We start from the raw sequence: 26,978 nt of genomic DNA on the forward strand, positions 1-26,978 counted from the left end.
TGGTGGGCCTTGTGGATGTGGTCATATTTGAGCCGTTTCCGTTGACAGACGGACAGACAGACAGACAGACAGACAGACAGACAGACAGACAGACAGACAGACAGCTGGATAGATAGATAGATAGATAGATAGATAGATAGATAGATAGATAGATAGATAGATAGATAGATAGATAGATTATCGATGCCTCTAAATTCATTTCAGTTACAACACCAGACATTTAGTTTACTGTAGAAAGAAGACATTTGCAGAGAAACCACTGATACAACTTCATGACACTAATCTCGAGGCACGTTTTCCGTATCTCGATCTCTTTATCTGCCATTTACTTTTCGATGTTTTCTCTACGCGCACTCGCCCACACGTCCATAACTACGGGGTATATAGCTCCCCGAGCCAAATTAAGAAAAAAAAATAGTATTCGCGCTTGTTTTCAGAGCAGTGTCTTAGCGGTGAAGTTCAGGAACAAGCAGTACCTACAGTACCTCACAGGACTGCGCATGGCATGTTGAAAGGCAGGAGCGCAACCTCAACAAAACATCGAGCAAACACAAACTAGCGGTAGCTCTCGTGGCATGCCTCGCCTGGCCCAAAGAAGAGGAGGATGAGTGGAACACGGCCAAGGAGAGAGTGGGCAAGGGAGAGAGAGAGTTCTTTCGTGAGTGGAGTTTGGCTTTGAGGTGCCGCGCCCCGCGTTTTCTCATTGGTCTTGGACCACCCCCTGCTAAGCCCGGCCCTCCCTTCAGATGCACTCGCTTCTGCTCGTCAGAAGAGGGTTCTTAAAGTCGCGCGACTCCGGGACGTGGTAGACGTGCGTGAATGCTTCATTGGTGAGAGACCGGTAGCCACGATAGGTCCGCTTTTTCAATGAAAGTCGCCTCCTTTCCCCCCGACATGCCTCACATGCCCAGTGTGTTCCATTCTGCTGCGCCGGACGGTACCTGCCTACCTGCACCCACGGCTGACAGCCACTACGCCGTCCTCCAGGCATCGTATCAGCAGTGTGTATCCCGCCAACAGCAGCAGCAGCAACAGCGTCATCGGAGTCAGCACATGCCCCACGTCCTCGTCCAGCACCCGGTTCCCCAACTACTTCCTAACCATGACGCCTGTCACACACGCATCCACCAACAGCACAAGCAGCAGCCGCAGCACCGAACACAATCATCGAACACTGCTGAACAACATCCGTGCATCGGAGAAAACCTGCAGGTGATCGCCAAGCGCCAACGCAAGCAGCAGCAGCACCACCAGAACTTCAAGAGGAGCGACTCGGACTGCGAGTCCTCGTCCTCGGAAGGTTCGCGGTCGCGCAAGCGTCCCTGCCACAGCTTCGAGGAACTGCAGAACCAGCGCATGATGGCCAACGTGCGAGAACGCGCGCGAACGCAGTCGCTGAACGAGGCGTTCGCCTCGCTGCGCAAGATCATCCCGACCATGCCGTCGGACAAGCTGAGCAAGATCCAGACCCTCAAGTTGGCCTCTATGTACATCTCCTTCCTGTTCGAGGTGCTCAAGAGCGACGAGACCGAGAGCAAACTGAGCAGCCAGTGCAGCTTCATCGCCAACGAGCACCTCAGCTACGCCTTCTCCGTTTGGAGGATGGAGGGCGAGTGGTCCTCGCTCTGATTCGCCCCTGCGTCAATTGAGAGGTGAGTGTGCGTGGCCTTACTTAATCGTTCGGTATCGCTCTTCGTACAGCTTTCTTCTCCTGATTTGCACCTTTGATAGGTTTCTTAAGCTGACTGTCGCGTGTGAAAAGTACATTCGTCACCATTATGTTAAATCATTGTGTTTCGTCCATGATTACTTGTAATAATATGAATGTGACGTATTCAACTACGAGAGATACCTTTCCGCTTGAGCATTTAGTGTTACGAAAACTTTCGCACTCGTCAGCAGCGTTTAGCCACTATGAAATTGAAAAGGTAATTGCAGCAGTCTCTTTAAAGATCACGACTGTACAGTCAGCGTCGGAAGTTTAGAGACATTCAGTTCTGAGACAACCATGAATTTCGCAGCAGTTTGAGATGGCATTCGATCGAACCATACATGTTGTTAGGGCGATTTGAAACACGCCGGCTGCCAGAATTCAAGAGAACATGCCTATAAGCATCCGAATCGTTCAGCTGCATTTTGTGTGATGCGCGGTACATAAACTTCTGACGCCGATTGAACGTACTCGGGCCACTTGTAAGTATTTTTAAAACTAGTAGACTTTGTAGCGAGCTTTCGACTCTACTTTTATTTAATATGTAAGACGTGTTGCTTCATACAGGACGTTCGGGGTTCATCGTTTGTGCAAATAACTTGTTGACATTACACTATATCATAGACCCACTGAGAAGAATTAGGACGGTAATCACCACAGTGGTGCACGTACTCAGTAACTACAACTCTATTTTAGGAAGGGAAACATTCGTTTAAAAAATGAGTATAGAAGTTGAAAGAGAATATGATATATGCACAAGGATAGTAAGTTACACTATACGACTGAAGAGAGCAAAATAGCGCAAGAAGTGTCAATTTTATATATCCATATAAAGTAAGTGTGCAATAAAACGTTCATTATCTATACTATGATGTACTGTGGACGCTTGTGCGCGTACTATACTCACACGAGTTTTAATTGTGATTGTGACGGAGACCAGTATGGGAGGTATGGGTATACAGCGTATGCCTTAAGCATTGAATTGATTGATCCTGGTAATGTCATCACATTGCAGACAAGCTGGCGTAGCATCAGAAGCCGTGGATTTCTCTATGTATACAGGCTATAATATTGACGGACGATGAAACTTCCACGCTTCGAATTTCCATCGAGATATCATAAAATGCATGGTCTGAATATACTCCTCCTCCGCTGTCGTCTCATACCGTAGCGATCTTGTCGACTCACCTGCATATATAGGAAGGGATCGGGGCGAATGTCATCTGAAGCTGTTGTTTACCAATGTATGGATATCAAACTCAATTTTATACAATTTCCTCAGTTTCAAGTGTGGATTACTAAAAAGCCTGATACAATATTTTGTGCGGAGAACTTCACAGCGGCCCGGGATGTCCTACACGCTGTTATTGTCGCATCGCGTAACGCAGAAAAAAACACGTATACAAACTGCAAGAAAAAAAAGGGGGGGGGGATAGTCAGAAATAGAAAGAGAGAGAAAGAAAGGCAAAACTTTGTAACGATTAATATAAAGATGAAGCGAAGCAAAAAAAAAGAACACAAATAATTGGAAAAGACGAACAGAAAACAAGAGAAAATCGAAGAGAAACAAAGAAGGCTTGCCCAGCTGCGCACTTTGTTCACGCTTGGCACCTCTGTTGCGGAGCAGCCTTAATTTTTTATACGTGTTTCTCTTGGGTGAATTTCCCAGCGCCACTTAGTGCTGATGCGGTGCACAGTTCCTTAAACTCAAGTTTTTTTTTCTTTTACGGGTTGAAGCGATTATGTATAGGCCTCTATATAGAAGCTGTGCGCGACTCTACTTATACAATAGATATGCACATGACAATTATGGCCAGCTCGCGCACGCGAAACTTCATTGACGTCGTTGACGTTTGTTTTTCACAGCAAGACATTTGGAAAACATGAATGTCATACTATTTTTTAGGCAACACTGTTCTGTCAACTTCATATTTTACTACTACACTGTATAAACCGTCTTTGGATTTTTTCGCACGCGCTACTATTGCACATGTGCAGTCAATTGTCGTAATCGCTGCTATATACGGAATTAACTGCTGTTAAAGTGTATCAACAGTATGCCATTGTTTGACAATGCCAGGTGAACTAAGGATGCTTAACCGATATAGTACGTCGTCAGTACACTTTGAGCATGATGGCATCATGTCTTAATGACTTCTGTTTATTTTTTTTCTGTAATAAAATGCATGATATATCTGACTAAGTCATAGATATTGTGTAGTTTATGAGGTCACGTAATTTTCTTCTACTTCATGACCAAGCAGCGACTCGATAAGTGCTGATATCCTCCCTAAACAGAACGACCTAGTAATAATGACAATATATGAAAGTAACAACAAAGGGGCTGCAATATTCTGCATGCAGATTTATCACTTACTCATATGTCCTGGTTTCAGTTGAATGTAAACATTCGACAAAAGTCTGTCTGGTTGGATATGAAACTGGTAGATGATTTATACTCCAACCAAATGTTTTGGAAAAACCCGACGTTTCGAAACTGACTTGGTTCCTTTCTCAGGAGTGACTGCGAGGCTACGTAGCTGAAGACGCCACTGCTACAGAGCCCCGCAGTCACCCCTGAGGAAGGAACTAAGTCAGTTTCAAAACGTAGCGTTTCTTCAAAAATTTTGGTTGGAGTCTAAATCATCTCCCATTCCTGGTTTCAGGTTTCCTAGTACTAGCTGGTTCAATGATTTGACTGAGTTTAAGCATTGTCGGGGTTCTGTCTGAAAATACTTCTCAGAACACGTCACATGTTCAAAAGCTATCGGTAATAATTGAAATAATTTTCACTTATCTAAAGCCTTTTTTTTTCTGTATCAGTCATTATCGTACCGTTGTCTTAGAAACCTATGGGACACAGTAAATGCAAACATTGAGAATTAGTGGTAAGAGAATTGAGAGAATTGAGAATTAAGAGCTTGTCCTCTCTTCATGTCTGTTTTTCGTGCGCTTTAATTGATAGTTATACCATGCATATCCGACTAGCCCAACTTTCGATTCTGTTGCAATTCATTTCTATAGTACCCAGGGCACTAAATCTTTAAAGCGCTTGTCCTCTCTTCATGTCTGTTTTTCGTGCGCTTTAATTGATAGTTATACCAGGTAAAGTTACTCTTAAGCAACAGCTTTTTCTATATTTTATAAGAAACATTCTAGCAAGCCTTGCTCTTGAGCTAATTGGTTCATTACGGGAGAAAAATAGGTACGTCACAAAATGGACGTGGGCGAAGTGAGGACAGGACCTGACATACTGGATCTCCTACTTCCAACGGTACCACCCTTCGCTCGATACAATACGAGAGCAGCATTGATCAGCATAAACAAATAGTGATGAAGTTCACACAGCAGTAAACATCATTTTGCATTGTTTGACCACACAAAACAGAGCTTCCCGCAGAAAAAAAAGCTCAAATCAGTGTATTCGCCTCATCATGTCGCATTTGCTCGTACTGCATCGAGGACATGATCTCCACGTTCAAGGGAATTTTATGATCTACCGCACAGCCACGCATCTGCTTGAATTTCATGGTCTATTGTTTCTCTAGCGGATCTCGTGTTTGCTATTTTGCTTGAGTACGTACTTGCCTGTTTCTGGATTCGACGTGCTACCACGATCCCAACGTTAACGCTGAGCTTGAAGCTATTGCCGAAAACAGATTAATGCATATCATCAATGTGTCCACAAATTGCGAAGCTGCACTCAAAAAAATATCTAGTGAAAAGGGTGTCTTTTTGTCCCACAACAATAATCGTCATCAGGCTTGCGTGCGCTTCCTTTCTTGAAAACTCGGCGCTGGCCACTTTCCTATCGAGAATGCAATGTAACCCTGATAATGGGCATGTCGATCGGGACCGGAATGTACCGGGCGCGGGGCGATAGCGCAAGGATGGAGCGCAATATGGATGACGATTATTGTTGTGGGACAAAAAGACACCCTTTTTACTCGCTCTTTTTTAGAGTGTAGCTTTACTGCTACGCATTGAACATTTCTGTTAACAGCGTGTAGGGAAGGAGAAGTTTGCTTGCACCATGGGGCACATTATGTCGACTCTGTCACTCTTGTTAAAACATGCATTAGAAGACAATACCCAGCTTCGTCTTCTTTAAGCCACGCTGGGAATCAGCCGTTTGTCAGGCGAAGGTTCAATGCAAAGAAGCATGCTTGTCAGTCAGGAAAAGGGTCAATTCCTTCACAAAGCTGCTAGAAAGTAGCAGGTTGAACGCGGATGAACAGCATTGAAGTAGAACGTAAATGCCAGCGCTTTGGTTCCAGGTAATTAGCACAACGGCAGGGCAATGAATATATGGCAACAAAAAATAACAACTTTTAAGGACGTTTAAGTTTCGCCTGAACGCGAGAGCGTCATTGGGCCCCAAGCGCATAAGCTTCTCGATTGATAGCCAGCCCAGCTTTTGTTCTTAGTAGATGCTTCAAGCACGCCCCAGGGAAATGAACGTCATTGAATGTAACATTGACTATACCCCTGAACCAAATTTTAGCAGTATACCTACTTCACAATAACTCTTCCTTTTTTTTCGCAATCCAGTGAGGAGGATACTAACCGTTCACATATATAAGGCAACACACGAACCTACACAACTGCTCCCTGTGTTGATGCTTTTGCTGCTCATGATGATTGAATATGCCTGAGTGTTTCGTAATGGTTGGGCCTTTAATACACCCACTCGAAGCGCAATTCACATGTTTTGACGGCTGGCGCATTTTCATGATTCCGCCAGGATATTATACGCCTTAAGGAGACTCTTTGCACAACACTGAATGGTATTCATATAGGGTTCTTTTTCCGAAGTAACATTAAGCAGAGGAAAGCTCAGTGGTGAAACACCATTTTACCACGGAGAAGGCTTGGGTTCGATATTTACTCAAACCACCATTTTGGTCGATTTTTTTATTACGAACAGCACCGATGTTGCGATATGACACCAATGATGCCGTGACTGGAATTCCTGCGAAACGAGTTCCTTATCGCCACTGTGTTATTTCAAGAAATAATGCACAGTTTTTATTATATGTTCTTTTTGCGGATAACTCTGTATACGCCTTGCAGTTCCGCCATTATTTATTTATTTTATTTTTATTTATTACATACTGCAGTCCGTAGACCAAGCAGGAGGGGCACAAACAGGGAGCATAGCGAAAAAAAAAACGAACAAGTTATACAGCAAGTTAGAATACACAAGGCTACTGAAAAACAAGTCATACTAAATAGAATGCTTAGTTATACATATCTAGAAAAAAAATGGAAAAAACTTCTAGAAGTAGTTTCAAGCACAAAAAAGTAAAGCTACACAGTTGAAATAATAAGATGAGGTAATCTAGCATTGAAATATCAACAGTGTTGATTATACAAAAGATGCATGTAGTTTTCAGTCGGGAATGCCACGTTCAGGAAAAACACTTGAAGGCAGTGCATTCCATTCGCTAATGGTTCTCGGAAAGAAAGAATGTTTGAAAAGGTTAGTGCGTGCAAAGTAAGGTGTCAGATCATGATTGTGAGCATGCCTGGTTTTCCTGGAAGAAGAGGGAGAGATGTATTTACTGGGATCGATATTAAACTGATGATTACGAAGCAGGAAAAGAAACTTGAGTCTGGCGATAGTTCTACGCTGTTTCAAGAGCGGAATGTTGTTGATAGCCATAAGTGACGAAGGTGAATCAAGATTGTGATAGGCATTATAGATGAATCTTACCACTCTCCTCTAGACCATTTCAAGTCTATAAACATCCTTTTTAAAATACGGGTCCCAGGCTACGCATGCGTACTCTAGACGGGGTCGAATAAATGTATTATATGCAAAAAGTTTGATCTGAATTACCAAAAGTGCAGATCACTCTAGCTAACAGATAGGGGAGAAGTACACTTTAAACCATGAAGCTAAATGTTAAAGGTATCGTATGTCGAATGAACCGCGTTGCTCTTAAAGACTGATGTATAATCGCGAAAACTGCGTATATGTAACGAGGTGCACGCGGGTAAACCGCGGCTGACTGCACACGGTATCGAAAAACTAATTAGATATGCACTAGGAAGTATGGATTGGTGCGATTAACTGAGGAAGGACTTGAGCGAGTAGATATGCACTAATTCATATTGCACATTTATTCATATTGGCAGCAGGTTGTAGCAAGGGCTAATATACACGTAGGTTAACAGCTTAGTTTATGCGTTATTAAGAGGAGCATAAGAATTACGTCTGCTAAACGACGATGGCGTCACTCATCCAATTTCTGCATCCTCCCTCGTCTCCGATTTCTCGTACTTCCTTCCCACACTGTTTACTCAGCGCGACACGAATCGAGCATAGAAAGACGTGTCGACAACTGTTCCAAGACACGTTCTTCCTGCTCAACAGGCGTTACGGGCTCGTTGAGAACTCAGCAGAGAGCCCCTACGATACCCAATCCCGAACATCTCCACAATACACGCTTGGTGCCCGTGCGACGCAACAGAAACGACCCTCTTAAGTCGGTACCAAAGCCGTCAACGCGGCAGTTTCAGTTGTCTCTACCACCGGCGCGGCCCGTCCGGCGGAAGATACATGTTCCCGCGATAAGAGAGACCCCGCGGTTCCCGCCACTGCGCAGCGGGCAACTGATAGAAAGACGCACGGTACCGCTGCAGAGGCACGGGAAACGCGGGGTCCCGTGTGCGGAACGCGCAGTGAACAACAATTGACAAGCCCGCCCTGGCCAACGCGGCCCGAGCTGCTCATGCACTCCTGCTGCAGGCATCACTCCGGAGAGACTCCCGAGGTTCCACGTTTTTCGTGTAGTAGCCCGAGAAAGTGCGAAACCCAACGGAGGAGGACTGTTGTCGCTCGTGGTATCTTCGGTTCCTGCGCGCGATGCCTGTGGGAGGAAGGAGGTTGAGGAGAGAGGGGGAGGGAGCAGCTCTAGGACCAGCGCCCACGGTGTCGACCCCTGCGGTTCACATGTCAGCAGCGCCGTAACCTCAACTAGGACGGCCGCAATGCCGAGGCCGTTCGGGAAGGTCCATAAACTACACGCTTCCCTGACCGTGTGACGCGCGGCAGCGCGTGCTCGGACACATTTATGTGGGCCTGCTTGTCCGAACTGGGCGGAGTGCTCGGTGCAAGACGCATGCTTGTTCCGATGCAGAAAAGAACAAAAAGTGAGGGGGGACGCAGAGTGAGTACCCTTCGCTGAGGGTTCACGCCCTTTGGTTTACGTCGGCTTCAAACGAATATACGAGGAGAGATAACAGTACACGAATAAAACATAGACAAAAAATCGGGAGACCGTGGACTCGGTCTTCAGCCCTCCAGCGTTTTCGAATGGCGGACTGCGTACGTATACAGCTGTCGCGCGGACGCTCAGCTAAATCGGTCCATTGATTACTGTATACTGTTTGACCTATATATACTCGTTGAACTCTGCTTAATGGTGTAATGGGAGGAAGGGAAGTTGAGGTGTCACTGTAGCACAAAAGTTAGATTCACAACAACGACATTTCGATAAGCCTAGGTGCCAGGTGACATACACGCAGACGGGCACTGCAAATGTGCTGCACTATATTGACAGTGACTGTCGGTGTTGTCCGAAAACTGTATACATACTTTGCAAGGATGACGGTGAGATTCTGGTCCCTTCCGCGTAACACAGGCAACCTATATACTTCGTCATACCATCCAAGAAATTGTGCTACTCAAATATAGGGTGCGCATACGGATACATTCTCCTAGACTCTAGAAGGCGCATTTACGATGTACAAATTTCACGGCTGTTCACGAAAAATATGGAAACTTTACTAAATTAATAATGCTTAAGGCCTCAACAAGCCAGTGGATGTAAAGGATAAAGTTAGGCACTTTTCATCGGCTAGTGCCGAATACAATGCGGCGCGGTGCCTAGGGGCTGCTCCTAAGCCACACATTTGGTGCAGGACGAAACGTCACAGCCCCACATAATACTTTTTAACGAAATAGGCTTTATTTGCGCGCAGGAAACGTTTCTGAAAAAAAAAAGACAGATAGGACAGATTTGAATATCTGAAACGTTCCCTGTGCACAAAAAAAAGTATATTTCTTTCAAAAATGCAATACCGACCAGCCCAAGTAGCCACTGTTTCCTACATAAGAATTGTCGGCTGAACTGCCACATGAACCATACGTAAAGAACAAGCCATCTTGTTTACACAGTACAGTCTGGGCGTCTTCCGTAAAGGACGACGTTTTACTCGGAATAAGATATACACAGAGCTCGGAACGCTTTTCCTGGGCTAACACGACTTCTATACGAGAAAAAAAAATGTCTCGAAATTTGTGCATACATAGCGCTGCCGCAACGGCGCTGGATCTCGCAAATTTCAAAACAGGGAACTGCGCCCATCATCTTTCGCACCAGTTATTACCTATTTTTAGACAAATTGAGTGTAAGCGTAGTTCTAACGCCTTACTAATCCAAATTAGTAATCCCCCCCTAACGGAACAATAGAGATCGAAAAATGACCACTTTAGGGGGTGCCCCCCCCCCCTTCCAAAAAATGTTTTTGGCTACGTCCCTGCTATAACGAAGTCGCGAGCGTTCATAAGTAAAACATCGTATCAATTACATTCACGAGAGCGCATTTTAAAGCACATTGTATACTTGTATTACTTATGAAACTGTTTCGGGAAAAACCGGGCTGATTCGAGTCAACCGAAAGGCCCGAGCAAGCCCCCTCCCATGTCGCCCCGCACCTCTACACGCGCATTTAGCCTTGGCATCGTGCCACGAAGAACAATGGCGCTGCGCACAGCGGCGGGACAGTTTCTCACGTATTACGCAAACATAAAATACGACGAAAGCGCCCTCTCCCTCGATAATCCTTCATTATCGACTCCTTAACAACACCACGTGTGCCTCTCAGACAAAGAAAACGAAAACAGAGCATGGAGGGCGCTGTCACTGGCACATCTTCCTCCTAAATCTCTTCGCAAAGTGCATTTCGAAGCAGCAGTAGGGAAGAGCTCCCGGGCCCGCTGACCAAAAAAGCAAATCGAAGAAAAAAGAAAAGAAAGAGAGATCGAAGATTGCGAATTCTGCGGACGTTCTCCGGGCTCTGGCTTCTTGGAAAACTTCCGAGGAGACCGTCGCCTTTCTCGAACCGTTTGACAGCGCCTCCTAGTCCGCGCCAACTTTGCCCCATTAGTGTTCCTTAGGGCATACGCAGAACGGAGACAAAACGCCAGCGCGTCACCGTTGTCTCCGCCAGGTCCACGATCGCGTCAAAACAAACATCTTCGCGGGACCAGGGAAGAAATTTCGAAAGGGAATACGGAGCCCCAGAAAAATTTCCGCCTGTTGACAACAAGCCAGGTCAGCCTCTATAGTCTGAACCAAGCTATTTTCAAATGATGTTGACTTTTCCTCGTACTTTTCTTCATCGTCTTCCCGCTTATTTATTTGTTTATTCATCAAATTGTTTGCCTATTTATTTATTTATTTATTTATTTATTTATTTATTTATTTATTTATTTATTTATTCAACAATGTCTTACAGACGCAAAAGCATTGAGTAAAAAGGCGTACAACGAAATCAGTAGTAAGCTTATAAAGAACAAGGTTACAGGGGCAAGGTAATAAAATTAATAACAAAATACAGTACAACAGGATAAAATACAGCAGCACGGCAGCGTAATTCAACAATACATGCAACAGCTGAGATTACAGTGCGTGAAGTAAAAGAAAGCTGAACATTCATTAAAAATAAAAAAAGCTTGCAAGTTGAACGATAAGATCTCACGGTGATCTTCTCTTTATTATTATTATTATTATTATTATTATTATTATTATTATTATTATTATTATTATTATTATTATTTGCTTCACTCAACATTTTCTCTAATACAGTTGAAACTCGATGTGACGACTGCACTCAAATTATCTCGTTCGTGAGCTCGGGAACTCGGGAAAAGTACCTTTTTGTGATTTAAGACCTAAAATTGCGAGGTGGCATCCGAAATCTGCTGGAGCATTCTACACGCCACTAGCTCACGCCTCCGCGCCTGTAAAGCCCGCGAAGGAGGCCCTGACGTTAGAGACCGAACCCCATAACCGCGAAAATGCACGCGACAAGCGACGCGACGTAGATCGCCTTCGCGCTAACAGGCGCTCGCGCATGCAAACCTCATTCGCGCGACGGCTACGGCGAGTGAACTCCACAGTTGCTGGCCTGAGCCGTGTATGCTTGCACCAAAAATGGAGCGTAGTTAGCGCTATGCGACGTAAAAATAAAATGCGTTCTTGCCTAATGGAACAGAAGGTGTTTCTTATTGCATTGCAACCGCCCCCCCCCCTTTTTTTTTATATGCACGCGCATAAAAATTACGTCGTTTCTTCGTTGTGCTCACGTGAGTCGGGCGGAAGGGAGGTCTTAGTTGCGCGGCACATGGAGAGAACAGACGGTATACGCCAGTCACGTGCACCCTGTTCCGGCGCTTTGAGTACAGCGGACAATTGGCGACAGTTTCCAAATCTGAAAAACCGAGGGATCGTGCGAAAACGACCTGGTGACACGTCGCGCGAACGTCCTGTTTCGTCGCTCATAGCGTTTCTCGTTGCTGTCGTGTGCCTTCTCGCTCTTATGGGGCTTTGCCTTAACCATCTTTTGTCTGGTCAATAAGTAAGACAGACGGTCAGGTGGAGCTATACGATAAGCAACCGATGCGCACGAACAGGAAAACGATCGCAGTATAGTGCGAGCAGTATAGCAAGGAAGTTTCTATATGTGACGATCAGTCTTATTTATTTATTGATATGATATATAAGATGTAAGCGCAAGAAAGATTGCTTAGACCCTTAAATAACGAGTTGGTGCATCCGAGGTTTTACGTCCCGAGCCACCATATGATTGAGGAACGCAGTAGGGGAGGACCCCGGAAATTAGGACTGCAAGGTGTCCGTTAACTTGCACTGACATTGCACAGTATGCGCACAATCTACCTCTATATAGAAATGCATGTGACTATACTGCTGCCTGCAGGATCGAACCCACAACCTTAGGGTCAACATCCAAGCGTCTGCCACGGCGGATCAGGGGACAAGGTGCTCGACTGCTTAAGCGAAGGTCGTGGGTTCGATATCGGCCGCGGTGGTCGTAGTTCGGTGTAAGTGAAATAGGTAGAGGTCATATTGTGGTTTCGGGACGTAAGAACCATGATATTATTATTAATATAGAGCCGAACATCATAATAACCTGCTCCACCGTGGCGGAATTAAATAACGAAGCCAACCATCATGTTCCTGTGGGACCCTTCACAGTGTTGGCAAGCCATTAGCGCCCATAAAACCATTTCGTGTTGCAAGAGGCGGGCCGCTGCTCCAGATTACGCAGCGACTGGGTGCTGCAGCGTATTCTGCGCAGGCCGGCTTTTTTGTTTTGTTTGCCGAGTCCCGTATTGTTCGCTTGCCATAGCTGCACAGTTATCAGCACCGCACTCATGCCTCAGCATTATGGCGGGCGAGGGGGCCAAGGAAAACAAACCATTCGTGGCGACGCGTGTTTTCCGAGCGACGTCCGTCCAGGCAGCGCCGACAGGGATTACCCTGTGCCTGGCGCACCCGCCCAATATAGGTGGGGAGGCTTAAGCGCCGACCCACGACAGAATAAATAAGGTGGATCCCTGGACGGCCGTGACGTCGGCCTGCTGTGGCCGTTCGATCACTGCCGAGCTCCAACAGGACTCTGTCCTGTAAAGAGTGATAGGGAAATGTGTGCGTGCATTTTGCAGGGATGCGTATACGTGGTAAACGTTGTGATGTGGAGCTCATTGGGGCGCTATCAACACAGGAGTCCGCCTCGGTAGTAAGTGGCTACGGTATACCCTGCTGCAAAACTGAAGGTTGCGGGTTCGATCCCGGTCATGGCGGTCGCATTTCGGTGTATTAGGAGTGGTATATATGGGCCCGTGTACTGTGCGATGGCAGTGCAGTTTAAGAAACACCAGATTGTCGAAATTCGATCTATTCTCCCTGCTGTCGCAGGGAGGTGGTTCATTGACTGACACGTGAAGTTTAACGTCCCAAAAGCACCATATGATTATGAGAGACGCCGTAGTGGAGTGCTCCGGAAATTTCGACCTCCGGGGGTTCTTCAACGTGCACCCAAATCTGAGCACACGAGACTACAGTATTTTCGCCTCCATCGAATACCGCGACCTGCCGGTCAGCTGCCGAGTATCTTAGCGACTAGACCACCACAGCGGGGGAATATGTAGTGGATCTAACGAAATTGAATGGAAAGGTAGAGCTGTCTCGAAAGTACATCATCATCATCATCATCATCATCATCATCATCATCATGAGCCTGACCACGTCCACTGCAGGACAAAGGCCTCTCCCATGTTCCACAAGTAAAACCCGGTCCTGTGCTTGCTGCTGCCAATTTATACCCGCAAACTTCTTAATCGCATCTGCCCACATAACCTTCTGTCTCCCCCTAACCCACTTGCCTTCTCTGGGAATCCATTCAGTTACCCTTAATGACCAGCGGTTATCCTGTCTACGCGCTACATGCCCGGCCCATGTCCATTTCTTCTTCTTGATTTCAGCTCTGATATCCTTAACCCCCGTTTGTTCCCTAATCCACTCTGCTCTCTTCTTGTATCTTAAGGTTACACCTACCATTTTCCTTTCCATTGCTCGCTGCGTCGTCCTCAATTTAAGCTGAACCCTCTTTGTAAGTCTCCGGGTTTCTGCTCCGTAGCTTAGTACCGGCAAGATACAGCTGTTACATACCTTCCTCGTAAAAGATAGTGGCAATCTACCTGTCATAATTTGAGAGTGCTTGCCAAATGTGCTCCATCCCATTCGTATTCTTCTACTTACTTCTATCTCGTGGTTCGGCTCCGCGGTTATTACCTGCCCTAAGTAGACATAGTCTTTTACAACTTGAAGTGCACCATTACCTATCTTGAAGCGCTGCTCTTTTCCGAGGTTGTTGTACATTACTTTCGTTTTCTGCAGATTCATTTTAAGACCCACCTTTCTGCTCTCCTTGTCAAATCCGTAATCATGAGATGCAATTCGTCCCCTGAGTTACTCAGCAATGCAATGTCATCGGCGAAGCGCAGGTTACTAAGGTACTGTCCATTAACTCTTATCCCTAACTGTTCCCATTCTGGGCTTCTGAAAACCTCCTGTAAGCACGCGGTAAATAGCATTGAGGAGATTGTGTCCCCCTGTCTTACACCTTTCTTGATTGGTATTCTGTTGCTTTCTTTATGAAGCACTATGGTGGCAGTTGATCCCCTGCAGATTTCGAAAGTATATGCGCACGCTTAATTATGAGTAACTTTTTAGCGGAGTGCATTTGATTCAGGGCAACTGACCGCTCTTGCATTACACCCTTATTTGAATGTTTAGCCGGAATCAAACCCCCAGCCTTACGCTGAGCTATAAAATGACATATCCACATCGCAGTGAATTCATTGATGCTATTACATCATTACTGCCTACAGATATTCTTTATATCTGCACTTTTGCTCTTCTAAATGCCTTCATTTGATATTTCAATTCCATCTATTCTCGAGTGCTACTTGAGCTTGAGCATTTTTTTTCTTTATTTGCTCTGTGATGACTCGACTCGTATTAATTATTGTGGCATATTGCGACAGGCACTATTCAACACTTTTGCCTGTTTTTTACATACGCGAAGTTTTGTGCCATGTTCATTCTTTACACATTGTGCCCAAACTGAGTTTGCATTGAGGCTAAAAAAGGTCAAATGACATCGCGGCGCCCCACCGTGAACTGATAGGATATTACGACAAATCAACTCGTTTGTTTAGCTTCTCAAGTCTCGACACGAATCTTGGCTAAACATACAATGGTCGATATTAGGACCAGTCTTTACACAGCTTCACTGCGCCCACAGTCGCAAAAAGGCGCTCCTTCATTGCTCGTTTAATGAACATATAATTAATCAAAATGACTGATAAAAACGCAAAGCCACGCTTCGCGAGACACCCTAAAAGGTAAGTCTAGCTAGTGCACCTTCGAAAACACACTTAAAACTTGCACGACACTCTATAACGTAACTGCCCACTTGGCATTGCAAGGCAGGCTTCATGCGTAAGGCTATGCAGATACATATCTCATTTGGCAAGCGTGTTTAGCCAAATTTCATTCAGTTTGCCCATTATGGGTGAAGTTTTCATCGAAGGGTGCACGACCAACTATATAGCAGTATTCATCAACCTTTCAGCGTCTAAAGTGTCGTACGTATCTATTGCTCATTGTGATTAAGAAACCTTCGAAATAATGCCGAAACCACTCGAAGTGTCCGCGGATAGCGTGTGTCCGATCTTTCAATCAGAGTTTTCCAAGGTTAACTAGAGGGGACTGAGGTATTGCGAGCGTTCAGCGAATATATGGTTCGCGGATTTGCGCAGTATTCGTGCTTGCGGGCTTTAAACGTATACTTGTTGCTTTGTTGATTTCTGTGTTATAGTTTTGCCTCGAATGAAACAACAGATCATCGTGAACTTCATGACCCGATTTGAATTCGTGAGCTTCAGCTAAGGTGGGGAAGCGCAACTGCTGAACATTTTGCTGATTGTTGTCTCGTGGCAAAGCGGCTCCAGGTCATGCGAAGCCAAACGGAGTCGAAGTTACGAAGATTAGACAAATTTGTGCACTGCCCATCATTTCCATGGTGGCTAAAGCGCCACGCGTTGAAACTCCCATAAAAACTAAAGCCAAAGTTCCCAATGGTGCATATATAGGGAACTCTATGCGTTCAAGTTCCCAACAATCTTTAGTTTCGTGTGCCATTTCGGTTAAAGCGGATGTAGCCGACGTATACGCGCAAACGGAGCGTACATACGAGATGCGTCGCCGTGGCTCCGGCACTCCGGGCAGACGAAACTGTATCCGTACGATGACGAATCATGACGCAGACTGTGTGTGGTGATCGAATCAGCGCTGCCACACCCAGTTTTCTCGCAGGAAGGAGAAGATAGAAAACCAAGTAAAGAGTTATGAAGTGTGTGTAGTTTACTCGGCAGCCGTACGGGGAGGTGCCGAAAGAGAAGGGGAGAAGGCGCAGCCTAGCGCAGCGCGCAATCGCAGCTTGACTGAAGCAGCCACATAACGGTGGTCTTATCGCCGCCTACTTCGTAAAGCTACCAAATACAAGCACTCAGCAAAACAACTGAGACGGCTGCCGCTCTCATCGCTTCTCTCGTGAGCCGTGACGTTGAGGCGCGCAAAGAGTCGTCAGTTCGCGTACAGTGGTGGTAATATGCAGTAAAGAAAGAAAGAAAGAAAGAAAGAAAGAAAGGAAGAGAGAAAGAAAAAAAGGAAGAAAGAAAGAGAGAAAGAAAGAAAGCTGCAATCAGCGAACGAATGCGAAGACGTCTTGTGATGACGAGGGGCGTTAAGTCGACGAGTGTCTGCTGCCACCGCACAACGCAGCTTAGTGTCGAACTTAGCCCGAATTGAAAGAAACAAAAAAGAAGAGAAAATGTAAGACAGACAAAGAAAGACGGAGCTGACTAAGGTTTAAGGAGGGCCGAAGGCACTCACTGCAGAAGTGGCCCGCAAGGAATAAAAAAAAAACTAAAACAAAGCGAAAAGATCACGAACAAAAAGAGGATGCTTTCTTGTCCCAAGAAACCCGAAGACAGTCGCGCACGGAAGTCTCTCCGAACAGCGCAGGCACGAAAGCTAGGCTCTCCCCGACGGTTGCGGCCCACGGTTCTAATGGGAGTGAGGCTTCCAGAGTACGCCGTCACGTATCGGGTGTCGTCACCCGTCCTCCCGGCGACGATGATCTCGGCGCCCAACGGCCTCCCCCTAATGACAGCGCACTGTTGAGCCCGAGCAAGGAAGACGCATTTGCGGGAGACCGCTTTGTGTGTGGCCTTCGCTTACAATGGGAGACCCTCGCATGTCGGCTCCCGCGGAGACTCCAGTTGGTGCATTACTCCCGTTTCCCGTATAGTGAAATCTTGTGTACGCCACGTCTTTCGAAACTCGGTTATAAACCGCGCATGTGCACTCCGCACTTACCGCTATAGGTATAGCACGTTGTAAGGATTCTTCCATTGGTGAGGCTACTGTAAGTAGCCGACTCAGTCATTCATTGATTGCAATATATATATATATATATATATATATATATATATATATATATATATATATATATATATATATATATATATATATATATATATATATATATATATATATATATATATATATATATATGCTACGCCTGCGCGAGAGTTGCACGAACTGTATACTTGTGTATAGCAGAGTTCAATCCCTCTACCTTCTAGGAAATACAATTTCTCTGCACTCGCAGTACTTCCCTAACTGATAGGAGGGGGTTCTTCCGAGACTCCATGGTTGCAGACTGGTTTACATCCCTGCCTTTCCTATCTCGCCCATTCCTTCTCTCTATATATGCGAGTCTTGAACAACACAAGGGCGTTTTTCGCAACGTATACATCGCAGAAGGACACTGAATGTGGGAGCTCTAGACTGTGAGAACGGTGACTAGCGATTTTGCATCCCATTCGTCATTCGAAATGACCGTCTCGGCTGATAGTATACGTCGTCAAAGCTAACACCTTGCCACATCAAGCCAATGTGTACTACATGTGCCTCAAACTCGTAAGTAGGGACAGCTAACACGATTACTCTGCTCTACTTTTTAAACGAAGCCATGGAGGGGGCACGGAAGACAGAACAGATATACTCAAGACCCAAAGCTGGTTCCATCTACTCAATACATATAAGCTATATGTGATCACTTTCCGTTTCCGAACAGGGTACTTTGGCGATATGGTTTTCACGCCCAATACTTATTACACTGCTTAACCGAAGTCATCAAATCAACGGAAATAAACACACCATTACAGTAAAGTATCGCACAGCGCGAAGTCTTTAGGGCCGCGAAGAGCTATGATGCCACGTTTGTCGCCGGCCGTCCACCCTATCGGCGCCAACCCGCTGGGACGTCATGGGGAGTGTGCGCAATAAAAAACAAAAACAAAATAAAATACAAAACAACAACTGAATCGTGAAAGAGTATATAGGTCGCGGTGACTTCGCAGGATGAGCTTCCGAAGAAGCTTGCCTCGACCTCCTCTTCATCCTCGACGCTGTCCTCGAAGCCGCAAACGGGGCCCATTCATCTTAGTCGCGGCGCCTCGGGGGGCGCTGCCGGAGTTGGCTGAGCACGTCTGATACGCCGTACGCATCCCTCGCATCAATCCCGTTCGCTCGGAAAGATGGAGTGCGTTGATAGCGAGGGCGCCGTTATATACGGTTTTGCAACCACGCTCCTGTATGTATACGTTGTGTGATGGTGCGGTCTGTTGCGCGCCGAATAGGCGTGTTCATCCCGCGGGTATCTATAACGCCCCACCGGCGAGGCCTCGCATGCGTACATCGGACGTACGAAGGGTGAGGGCCCTTTTATTGTCGCGGACTCGCGGGTGAGAAATGTATCGCTCTCGCACGCTGATGTCGACTCGAGGAGTGCCTTAATCGTTTTCGCGCTCGCATCTGCCGTTGTGTCTTGCTTTGCCCCATTTACGAGCTCTTAAGGAGTCAGTAATGGTGCCCCACTGATTTTTATTGGTGACACTCTACGCGTCCACAAAGGTGAAATCAGGGTGCGTATGATAGAGCGTACGCGAGAACTTGCTTGTTTTCCTACTCGCACGCTGTTATCAGTTGTTTTACGACCGCCTTGTACATAGATGGTATAGATAACGGAACCAACATTATAATTTATATGGACGGTCATTAAAGCACATGTTACTATCAGTTGTTTTACGACCGCCTTGTACATAGATGGGATAGATGACGGAACCAACATTATAATTCATATGGACGGTCATTAAAGCACATGTTACAAATTTATAGCAAAATTATTACATTGAAGTCAGTTAATATTAATAGTGATCCTGTGACATGTATTCCATACATCAGCTTATATATATCCCGTTTTAATATTGCCGGCCATAGATCTCACCGGTTTCTTGTTTGTGTACTTGCAGGCGCTTTCTTCCATGGCCGGACCACACATCCTTCACACTGTGGTGCGAAGAGCTCGCGGGGACTCGTCGATATGAATGGAGCCACATGCACCTGGTGAAGGCAACGATGGAACACGGAACTTCTGCCTTGCAGAACATACGACGCGGACTGCAGCGCTATGTGTTACAGCCAATCGTGTAATACAATGAGAAAGGTTTCACGGATGATACGGTGCTGTAACATGAACGAGCAAAAGAACTCTATAGCGATTCAAGTGAAGTGATTCAAGCATGTATCTTCGGTTCGCGCATACGAGTTCTGTTGCGTGCAAAGCGAACGGGAAAGTTCAGCGCCTTTATAAGTGCCTTAGGTTCCACAAACTTTCGCGGCCGACTGTGCATATTGTGCCTTGCCGACATGTGACTTGACAGATTCTCAATGTTTCGTTGTTTGTGAGAACTGCTTAGTATTGACCAAGTACATGCTCTGGATCCCACCATAGGCATTATGACTTGTTGTGTACCCTGCTTAAGCCCACAGGTTTCAATACGACGTTTTGAGTTAAGTTGAATGAACTTTATTTGTCCAACTGTTTTTGCTGCGCCCTGAACTAGAGCTGCCACGAACACCCGAAATGTTCTGTGGTTACAGACACCACACTGCACGCTTTACTTCGATTCAGACATGGTGGCTACTCAGACAGTATTACTTGCAGCCTGGGTAGCTTGTTCTGCATGATTTCTCCGGTTATACCAAAGAAACAACAAGAATTTCAAGCTCTTATTTCTTATTCAGAAACGCTCCTTGACTTGAATTTACCTTGTCACCGCATTTATTGCAGTGCAAACAGGTTTCCAACACACTGTCCTAAGGCGTGGTGCCAAGGCGGCACAAACACCCTTCAGATCCGCTGTCTTGAGGCGGTTGCAAGTCAAGTCAAGGAGCTTGTCTGAGTACGAGGGTCAAAGCCAGAAGGCATCACATCCAAACGCGTCTTGAACGCGGTTCATCCGCACTATAAACCGAATGGTCAGTTTCAGTCCGTTTACCAGGTGTTTTGTGACTCAACGGCATGTAGGCGATGTTCCCCAGCCCCCCATCCCCCCACGCCGCTCTGATGGAGTGGGGTGTTTTATAGAATATATGAAGAATAAAATAGATTTCTTTCTGAAATAGCCAAAGTCCTCAGCAAATGCGTGACCCCCCCCCCCCCCCCCCCCCGCCTCTTTTGCCCCGAACTAAATTCCTGGCTACAGGCCTGCTCTGGTGTGCCGTATGAGGCCAGCAGTTGATCTGACACCCGAATCTGTGATGTCAGCACAAACTGAAGTTGAGCTTTGTCATCTTGCTGGTCACGCATAGCTCACAGAAACAAAGACAAACGAAGAAACGCACGTGACCGTGTGAACGCTTCACTTCCGCAGTCCTACAACGGTTGCTGCGTCTGTGAGCGCATTCGCGATCAACAAGATGATCTTGCATTGTTCTGCTAACGGACTAAATGGCGATTAGGTGCGTGCCGTGGAAGGACGGTCAGGAAGGAAACTTAATGGGCAAGCGTAAAGCTGCATCGAACAAGAGAAAAAGTGTACTTTATTTCAAAATATCCCTGGCTCGAAGATCAACACGTGTGAAACGATCGAGAGTGTTGACTTCCGTGTACCGAAGAAATTACTTGTACGATGCGGGTTTCAGAGAAAAGTAACACCGCACAAAATGTAAATCAAATAATGGAAGACTTGTGTACAAAATTAAACAACGTAAGATTTCAAGGCGGCGAAGTGATATTGCTCTTTAAAAAAGCAAATGAACTGTATAGTAGGCATATACACTTAGTTCATATGGTAAATGTCTTTGACGAGTAAGCGTTCAAGGCGATCGGTTTACGCTGAGTTTCTTCATACACCTACGGAAAACTGTTGCAATATAGAGCAAGAGCAATAGAAAACAACAAAATTGACAAAATCTTAGAAAATACAGAAAGGACAGCACGCAACCTCTCCGATAGAGATAGAAATTAATTAGCAAATCACTTTAGGGTCATTTGCAAACTAGTTACGATTAACTATTTTCGAAATCTCGCATCAAAAGATGAACGCGGCAAAGTCAAGGCCACGACGCACAATTCCAGCTACGTTTTTTTTTGTATTTCGGTCATGTTATCCGATGAAATGCCCCACGTAAGTTGTTAGGTATGTGTCACTCTCGGGACTTACAAAGTGCAATAAATTATTGATGGTAAATGATAATATATGGCCCCATGTCCATGACAGGTGCCATCAAAATCTATGACATCATGGCATCGACATCATTTTTTTTTTTGGCTCATCGAAGTGTCCTTGTAGCAATAATGATGCTTCTTGGTATTTGAGAAGAGTAATCTATTGATAGAACAGTAGTCATTTTTTTTTGTAATCTGGTGTCGTTTTAGAGTGTGAACTACAACCAAATAAAGTGCAATATATAAAAACACTTTTTACAGCAGTCAGCATACATTATTTTTCAGTTCTCTACAACTTGAGAGAGACGCGATTTCGTACGAGACCGCATGTTTCACCGTCTTGGTGGCAAGATCAGGGGAATTCATTGCATTTCAGTGTGCCAAAATATGTGTACTCCAAAGAGCGGCCTTTAACCGCACCCTTACGACCTTGTGATATGGATCGTCGTTTCTGAAGCCCGCATATTTATGTATTTCCCTTCCAACTCAGTGACGACACATCTACGAGTGGCATATTCACCCAAGTGCAATGAACTACGTCTCGGTGACAAATTTGTGCGCAGGTGTACGTTGTACCGTTGACACCCGCGAGTTGCTACACGCGTTCACGTGCTTTTATACACGAAAGCATAATCCAGCCAGAATCTTGTCACTGCAGTAATGCGGGCATTGCTTTGTGTTGGAGCGTGGAATTGTGTTTTACTTTATTTTTGTTTTTGCTATTGCTGCAGTAAGCTCGTATTTTCGCGTTTTTTTTTCTGATAGCTATCTTTTGTCTGTGTGCTCAATATGTATACCAATCTGTCCTCGCATTTTTTTCTCCTCCCTGCTTTACACTGGCCGATTGTACATTCACAACATAACAAGATGTATAGGCAACATGCAGATCACCTTCGCTCCCTTTCGCTTACGCTTTCGTTACGTCATAATTTTTTTTGCTAAAACATAACCGACAAGCGGTACATTGTTATGTGTCTTTGTGAGCTGTCAGGTGTTTCGCTTTACGTTTTTCAAGTGTCATATGAAATGTCCGGGACATATCGCAATATTTTTATGTAAATACAGCCCAATGCTGGTCAGATGTGAATAATTTTGTGAATAGTGGGAGTACTCGCAATAAGGCCAATAAAGGTGGACTATTTTTATACCTGCTAATGATGCCTCCAAGAGTGTTTTTTGAGTGTGTGTGTGTGTGTGTGTGTGTGTGTGTTATATCCGCACGTATTTGCGCATGCACGTGTGCCACGCCATGTCAAACTATACACTGGGGCAGTTATCTTCTCACTGGATCAAAAAGTAAAATAAACACAAGGTAGACGCAAAGACAGCATGCAGGGCCATCACATAGAATAAAAAAAACGAATACTTGATTTTATTTTAACAATTTCTGTTGCGAAATAAATTCAATCCTCAAAAAATGTTTCTTAATATATTGTGGCTTAAGCTACCTAGAAGTGTGGCAGCTTGAGCTAGTTGGTATGGCATGACGATAGTTATAGCGCGAGAAAAAAACGACGACACAGAGACAAGAAGGACACGAAGCGCTCGTGTCTTTCGTGTCCTTCTTGTCTCTGTGTCGTCGTTTTGTTCTCGCGCTACAACTATCGTCATGCTTAAGCTACCATTTCAAAGTGGTCTTCGCACTTTCAGAAACGGGACAAATTGACACAAGACCAATTTCCGCCGTGCATATAGCTATCGTTGCTCTATATACACGGACGCCTAAAATCTTGACCAACAAGGTCCATAAACGGAAAAGTGCCGTCAACCAAGCCGATAACTCGAAAGCTCATCTGATTTAAATATTTAGGCTCCACATATAATCTGTTTCTATGGACTGCTCGTTTCCTTTTGGTTATAAACATGACAACAAAAAGCTAGAGCGTAAAGCTAAGTTTCCAATATCACATGTATATCATGGCATGTATATAGCATAGTGGTGCTAACATTTAAAGCGACGCTAAAGAGCAAAATCAACTTTGGCGTCTTAGTAAAGTACAATCTCGCAATTATGAAAACAACACTCTTTCTGCGACATGACACTTAGTATTCGAGATGTGTCAGAAAACGCTCAAAAAGAAAAGGCAGGTGAGGTCACCTTGATACTACCACATCATGACGTAAGAAATTTCGCAGGTGTTTTCTAGGTCCTACACGGCTTCCAATCGAGAAAAATTAAGTAAATTTTCATACACGAAGTTGCAGGAAATTTCTTTGAGCCAATGCCGTGAAAATACCAAAAATACATATTGAAATTTCTGACGTTACGCTTGGAGATTTCGGCGCGAGATTTAAAAATGAAACTTCATTTTCGCTGCTAATAATGGACTTTTGATTGTGAAACGTATAGCATCGGTGTCTGTCAATATAAACCAAGGCATTGTTATTCTTTAGTGCCCCTTTGAAGCAAGAACTATAGGACAACTTTCTCCAAATTGTGTGCGTGACCTACAGAATGATGTGCTGCGGCCTAGTAATTTTTGTTTTTACCACACAGAGAAAGCACCTATGGTAGCTTTTTAACGGCGAAGTTGTTCTTGGTCGAGACCATCATTTTTGGGTGACACAGGTGGGCATCATAAACAAGTAGGCATTACCGACATTGGGTAGATACCACCATAGGTGCGCGCAGGGTTCCCTTTCAGGGTGGGTGGTGGGAAAAGAAGGTTTGTCGCAGCGCCCCCTCCCTATTATCGTCAATGCATATCTCGGAGGTCATAGTCAATGTATGGGGCTGATTTTGCGGCACCCTCGTGCGCACGCCACCAGATGCTACCGTGCTACTTACGGCTGGTGCACTAAAAAGGAAAGCAGGTATGCACCGCAGGAGCTGGGTAAACACCACTTCACGCAACTTTCACTAAAAATGCTGTCGCATGGTGACCTGGTGCGATAAAAGGTGGTGTATGATAAAAGGTGGGGTGGTGTAAAAGGTTCTCTGTGCGATAAAAGTTGGTGTATATACTACCACTTGAATGCTTAAATTGTGTTTAACAACACATCGAAGCGTATTAACCCTTCGGTCCGCCGCAGTGATCTACTGGCAAAGGTACTCGGCTGCTGACCCTCAGATCGCGGTGTCAAATCCCGGCAGTGACGGCTGCACTTTCGATGGAGTCGAAAATGCTGTAGGCGCGCGTGCTCATATTTGAGTGCCCGCTAAAAATCCCAGGTTGTCGAAATCTCTGGAGCCCTCCACTACGGAGCCACTATAAACATACGTGGTTTTGGGACGTTAACCCTGCATATCAATCAATCAATCAATCAATCAATCAATCAATCAATCAATCAATCAATCAATCAATCAATCATATTAACCCTTTGATGCATTAATTATTAAACCGCCGAGCAAAAAAATTATTTTCCAGCTTTAAATAGCAACCTTTAATGTATTTCGCAGTGAACTTATCTAAAATTCAACTTTACTGCCTACTTTTAGCCAGGTTGCAAGTTCTCCATAGGTCACAGAAGCGAGGACCTTGAAACAAAAAGCATATTTCAGTAGTTTGTAACATGTCGTGTAGTACATCTTGGGAACGTACACGCCAAATAAACAAAATTATTGAAGACAAAGCTTGGTTTAGCCAGGCGAAAGAGAACGAAGAAGTCAGAGCTGTTGCACGGGCTTCACTCACGCTCTCCACCATCAGCTACAAAACAATTGATTCTAGCTTTGAATACTTTAGGCAAGATATATATATATATATATATATATATATATATATATATATATATATATATATATATATATATATATATATATATATATATATATATATATATATATATATATGTATATATATATATATGGGATATGGCACAACGGGAGCGTTGTCAACAAGGATAAATATATTTATTTCCCAACAGTTTCGGGAGGGGACCTCCCTTCATCAGGGGATGAGTTGTTATACTGACATGATGTCAGTATAACTCATCCCCTGATGAAGGGAGGTCCCCTCCCGAAACTGTTGGGAAATAAATATATTTATCCTTGTTGACAACGCTCCCGTTGTGCCATATCCCATACCTTCACGAAGACTAACTGGCCCATTGAATTATTACTCCCACTATATATATATATATATATATATATATATATATATATATATATATATATATATATATATATATACATATATATATATATATACGCATACATAACATATGCAAATTAACACACATATAGAATGATTGAGCCCAACCATTCCGAAAAATATTCCTGGTTACGCCTAGATTAAATGCCATCGATCAATGATCCTAGTCGATCTTAAAAACAGCAAGGATGCCTTTTTCGACCTGCCCACCTATGCCGATCATGGTGGCCGTGGTGATAAGATACTATACTCTGAATATTGTTGCGGGTTATAAATTATAGGGGGTTTATTTAAAAACGCGGACAGTGGAACTTGTAGAGACGCTCTCAGAGAAGGCCGCTAAGGTTGTCGTCTTCTTCACTCGCCTGCGCTGCGCCTCTCGAGCAAATCCGCGTTCTTCGTTGTCGTTGCTATCTCGCCGCTAAATGCAGCTTAGATATGCACGCGGCAATATATATGAATAGATAGTGTATAGCTTTCCAGACAGAGTCCGAAAAGCGTCGCGTTGGACAGCCTTAAATGTATTGTCACTCGCCGAAGACGCAATCTCGAAGACACTTTTTATGAAACCACAATACACCCCTCCTATTAATAACCTTTAACGGTCAAAGATATAATACTCGAGTAAAAGTTACCTTGCATTAGAACCGACTCCATGTACGCCTTTGCTTGGTCATCCATAACAGGGCGATGTATATTTCCCCGCTCTGTGTCTTGTGCGGTGGCATTCAAAATTTATTTAAGATATCGTGAGACGCTGTTGATTTTTTTTACTGGGGCGTCTACCACCATGGTGGACCTGCGCCTCCCGAATTACCAGTAAAAGGTTTTCAATTGATCAATCACTTGGCTATGCTCACAATTCGGCACTGAAAGAAAAAGTGAAGGCCTACCGCGAAAGAAATGGTGGCCTCACACAAATCGGTGACTCA

At 44.8% G+C, this 26,978-nt stretch overlaps 1 protein-coding gene across 1 annotated transcript; it reads left to right on the top strand.

Moving 5' to 3' along the window:
• Positions 1-799: 799 nt before the first annotated feature.
• On the top strand, positions 800-23,107 carry LOC119178565 (uncharacterized). Its single transcript, XM_037429771.2, has 2 exons — positions 800-1,652; positions 19,752-23,107. Exon 1 carries the CDS (start codon positions 868-870, stop codon positions 1,627-1,629), a length of 762 nt encoding a protein of 253 aa, XP_037285668.2. The 5' UTR covers positions 800-867; the 3' UTR covers positions 1,630-1,652; positions 19,752-23,107.
• The last annotated feature ends 3,871 nt before the right edge of the window (positions 23,108-26,978 follow it).

Source organism: Rhipicephalus microplus, chromosome 1 (assembly GCF_043290135.1).
Source record: "Rhipicephalus microplus isolate Deutch F79 chromosome 1, USDA_Rmic, whole genome shotgun sequence".
Taxonomy (NCBI): Eukaryota; Metazoa; Arthropoda; class Arachnida; order Ixodida; family Ixodidae; genus Rhipicephalus; species Rhipicephalus microplus.

What these genes read in the sequence shown, in the direction of transcription:
- LOC119178565 (XM_037429771.2), top strand. Translation starts at nt 868, where the DNA reads ATGAAAGTCGCCTCCTTTCCCCCCGACATGCCTCACATGCCCAGTGTG.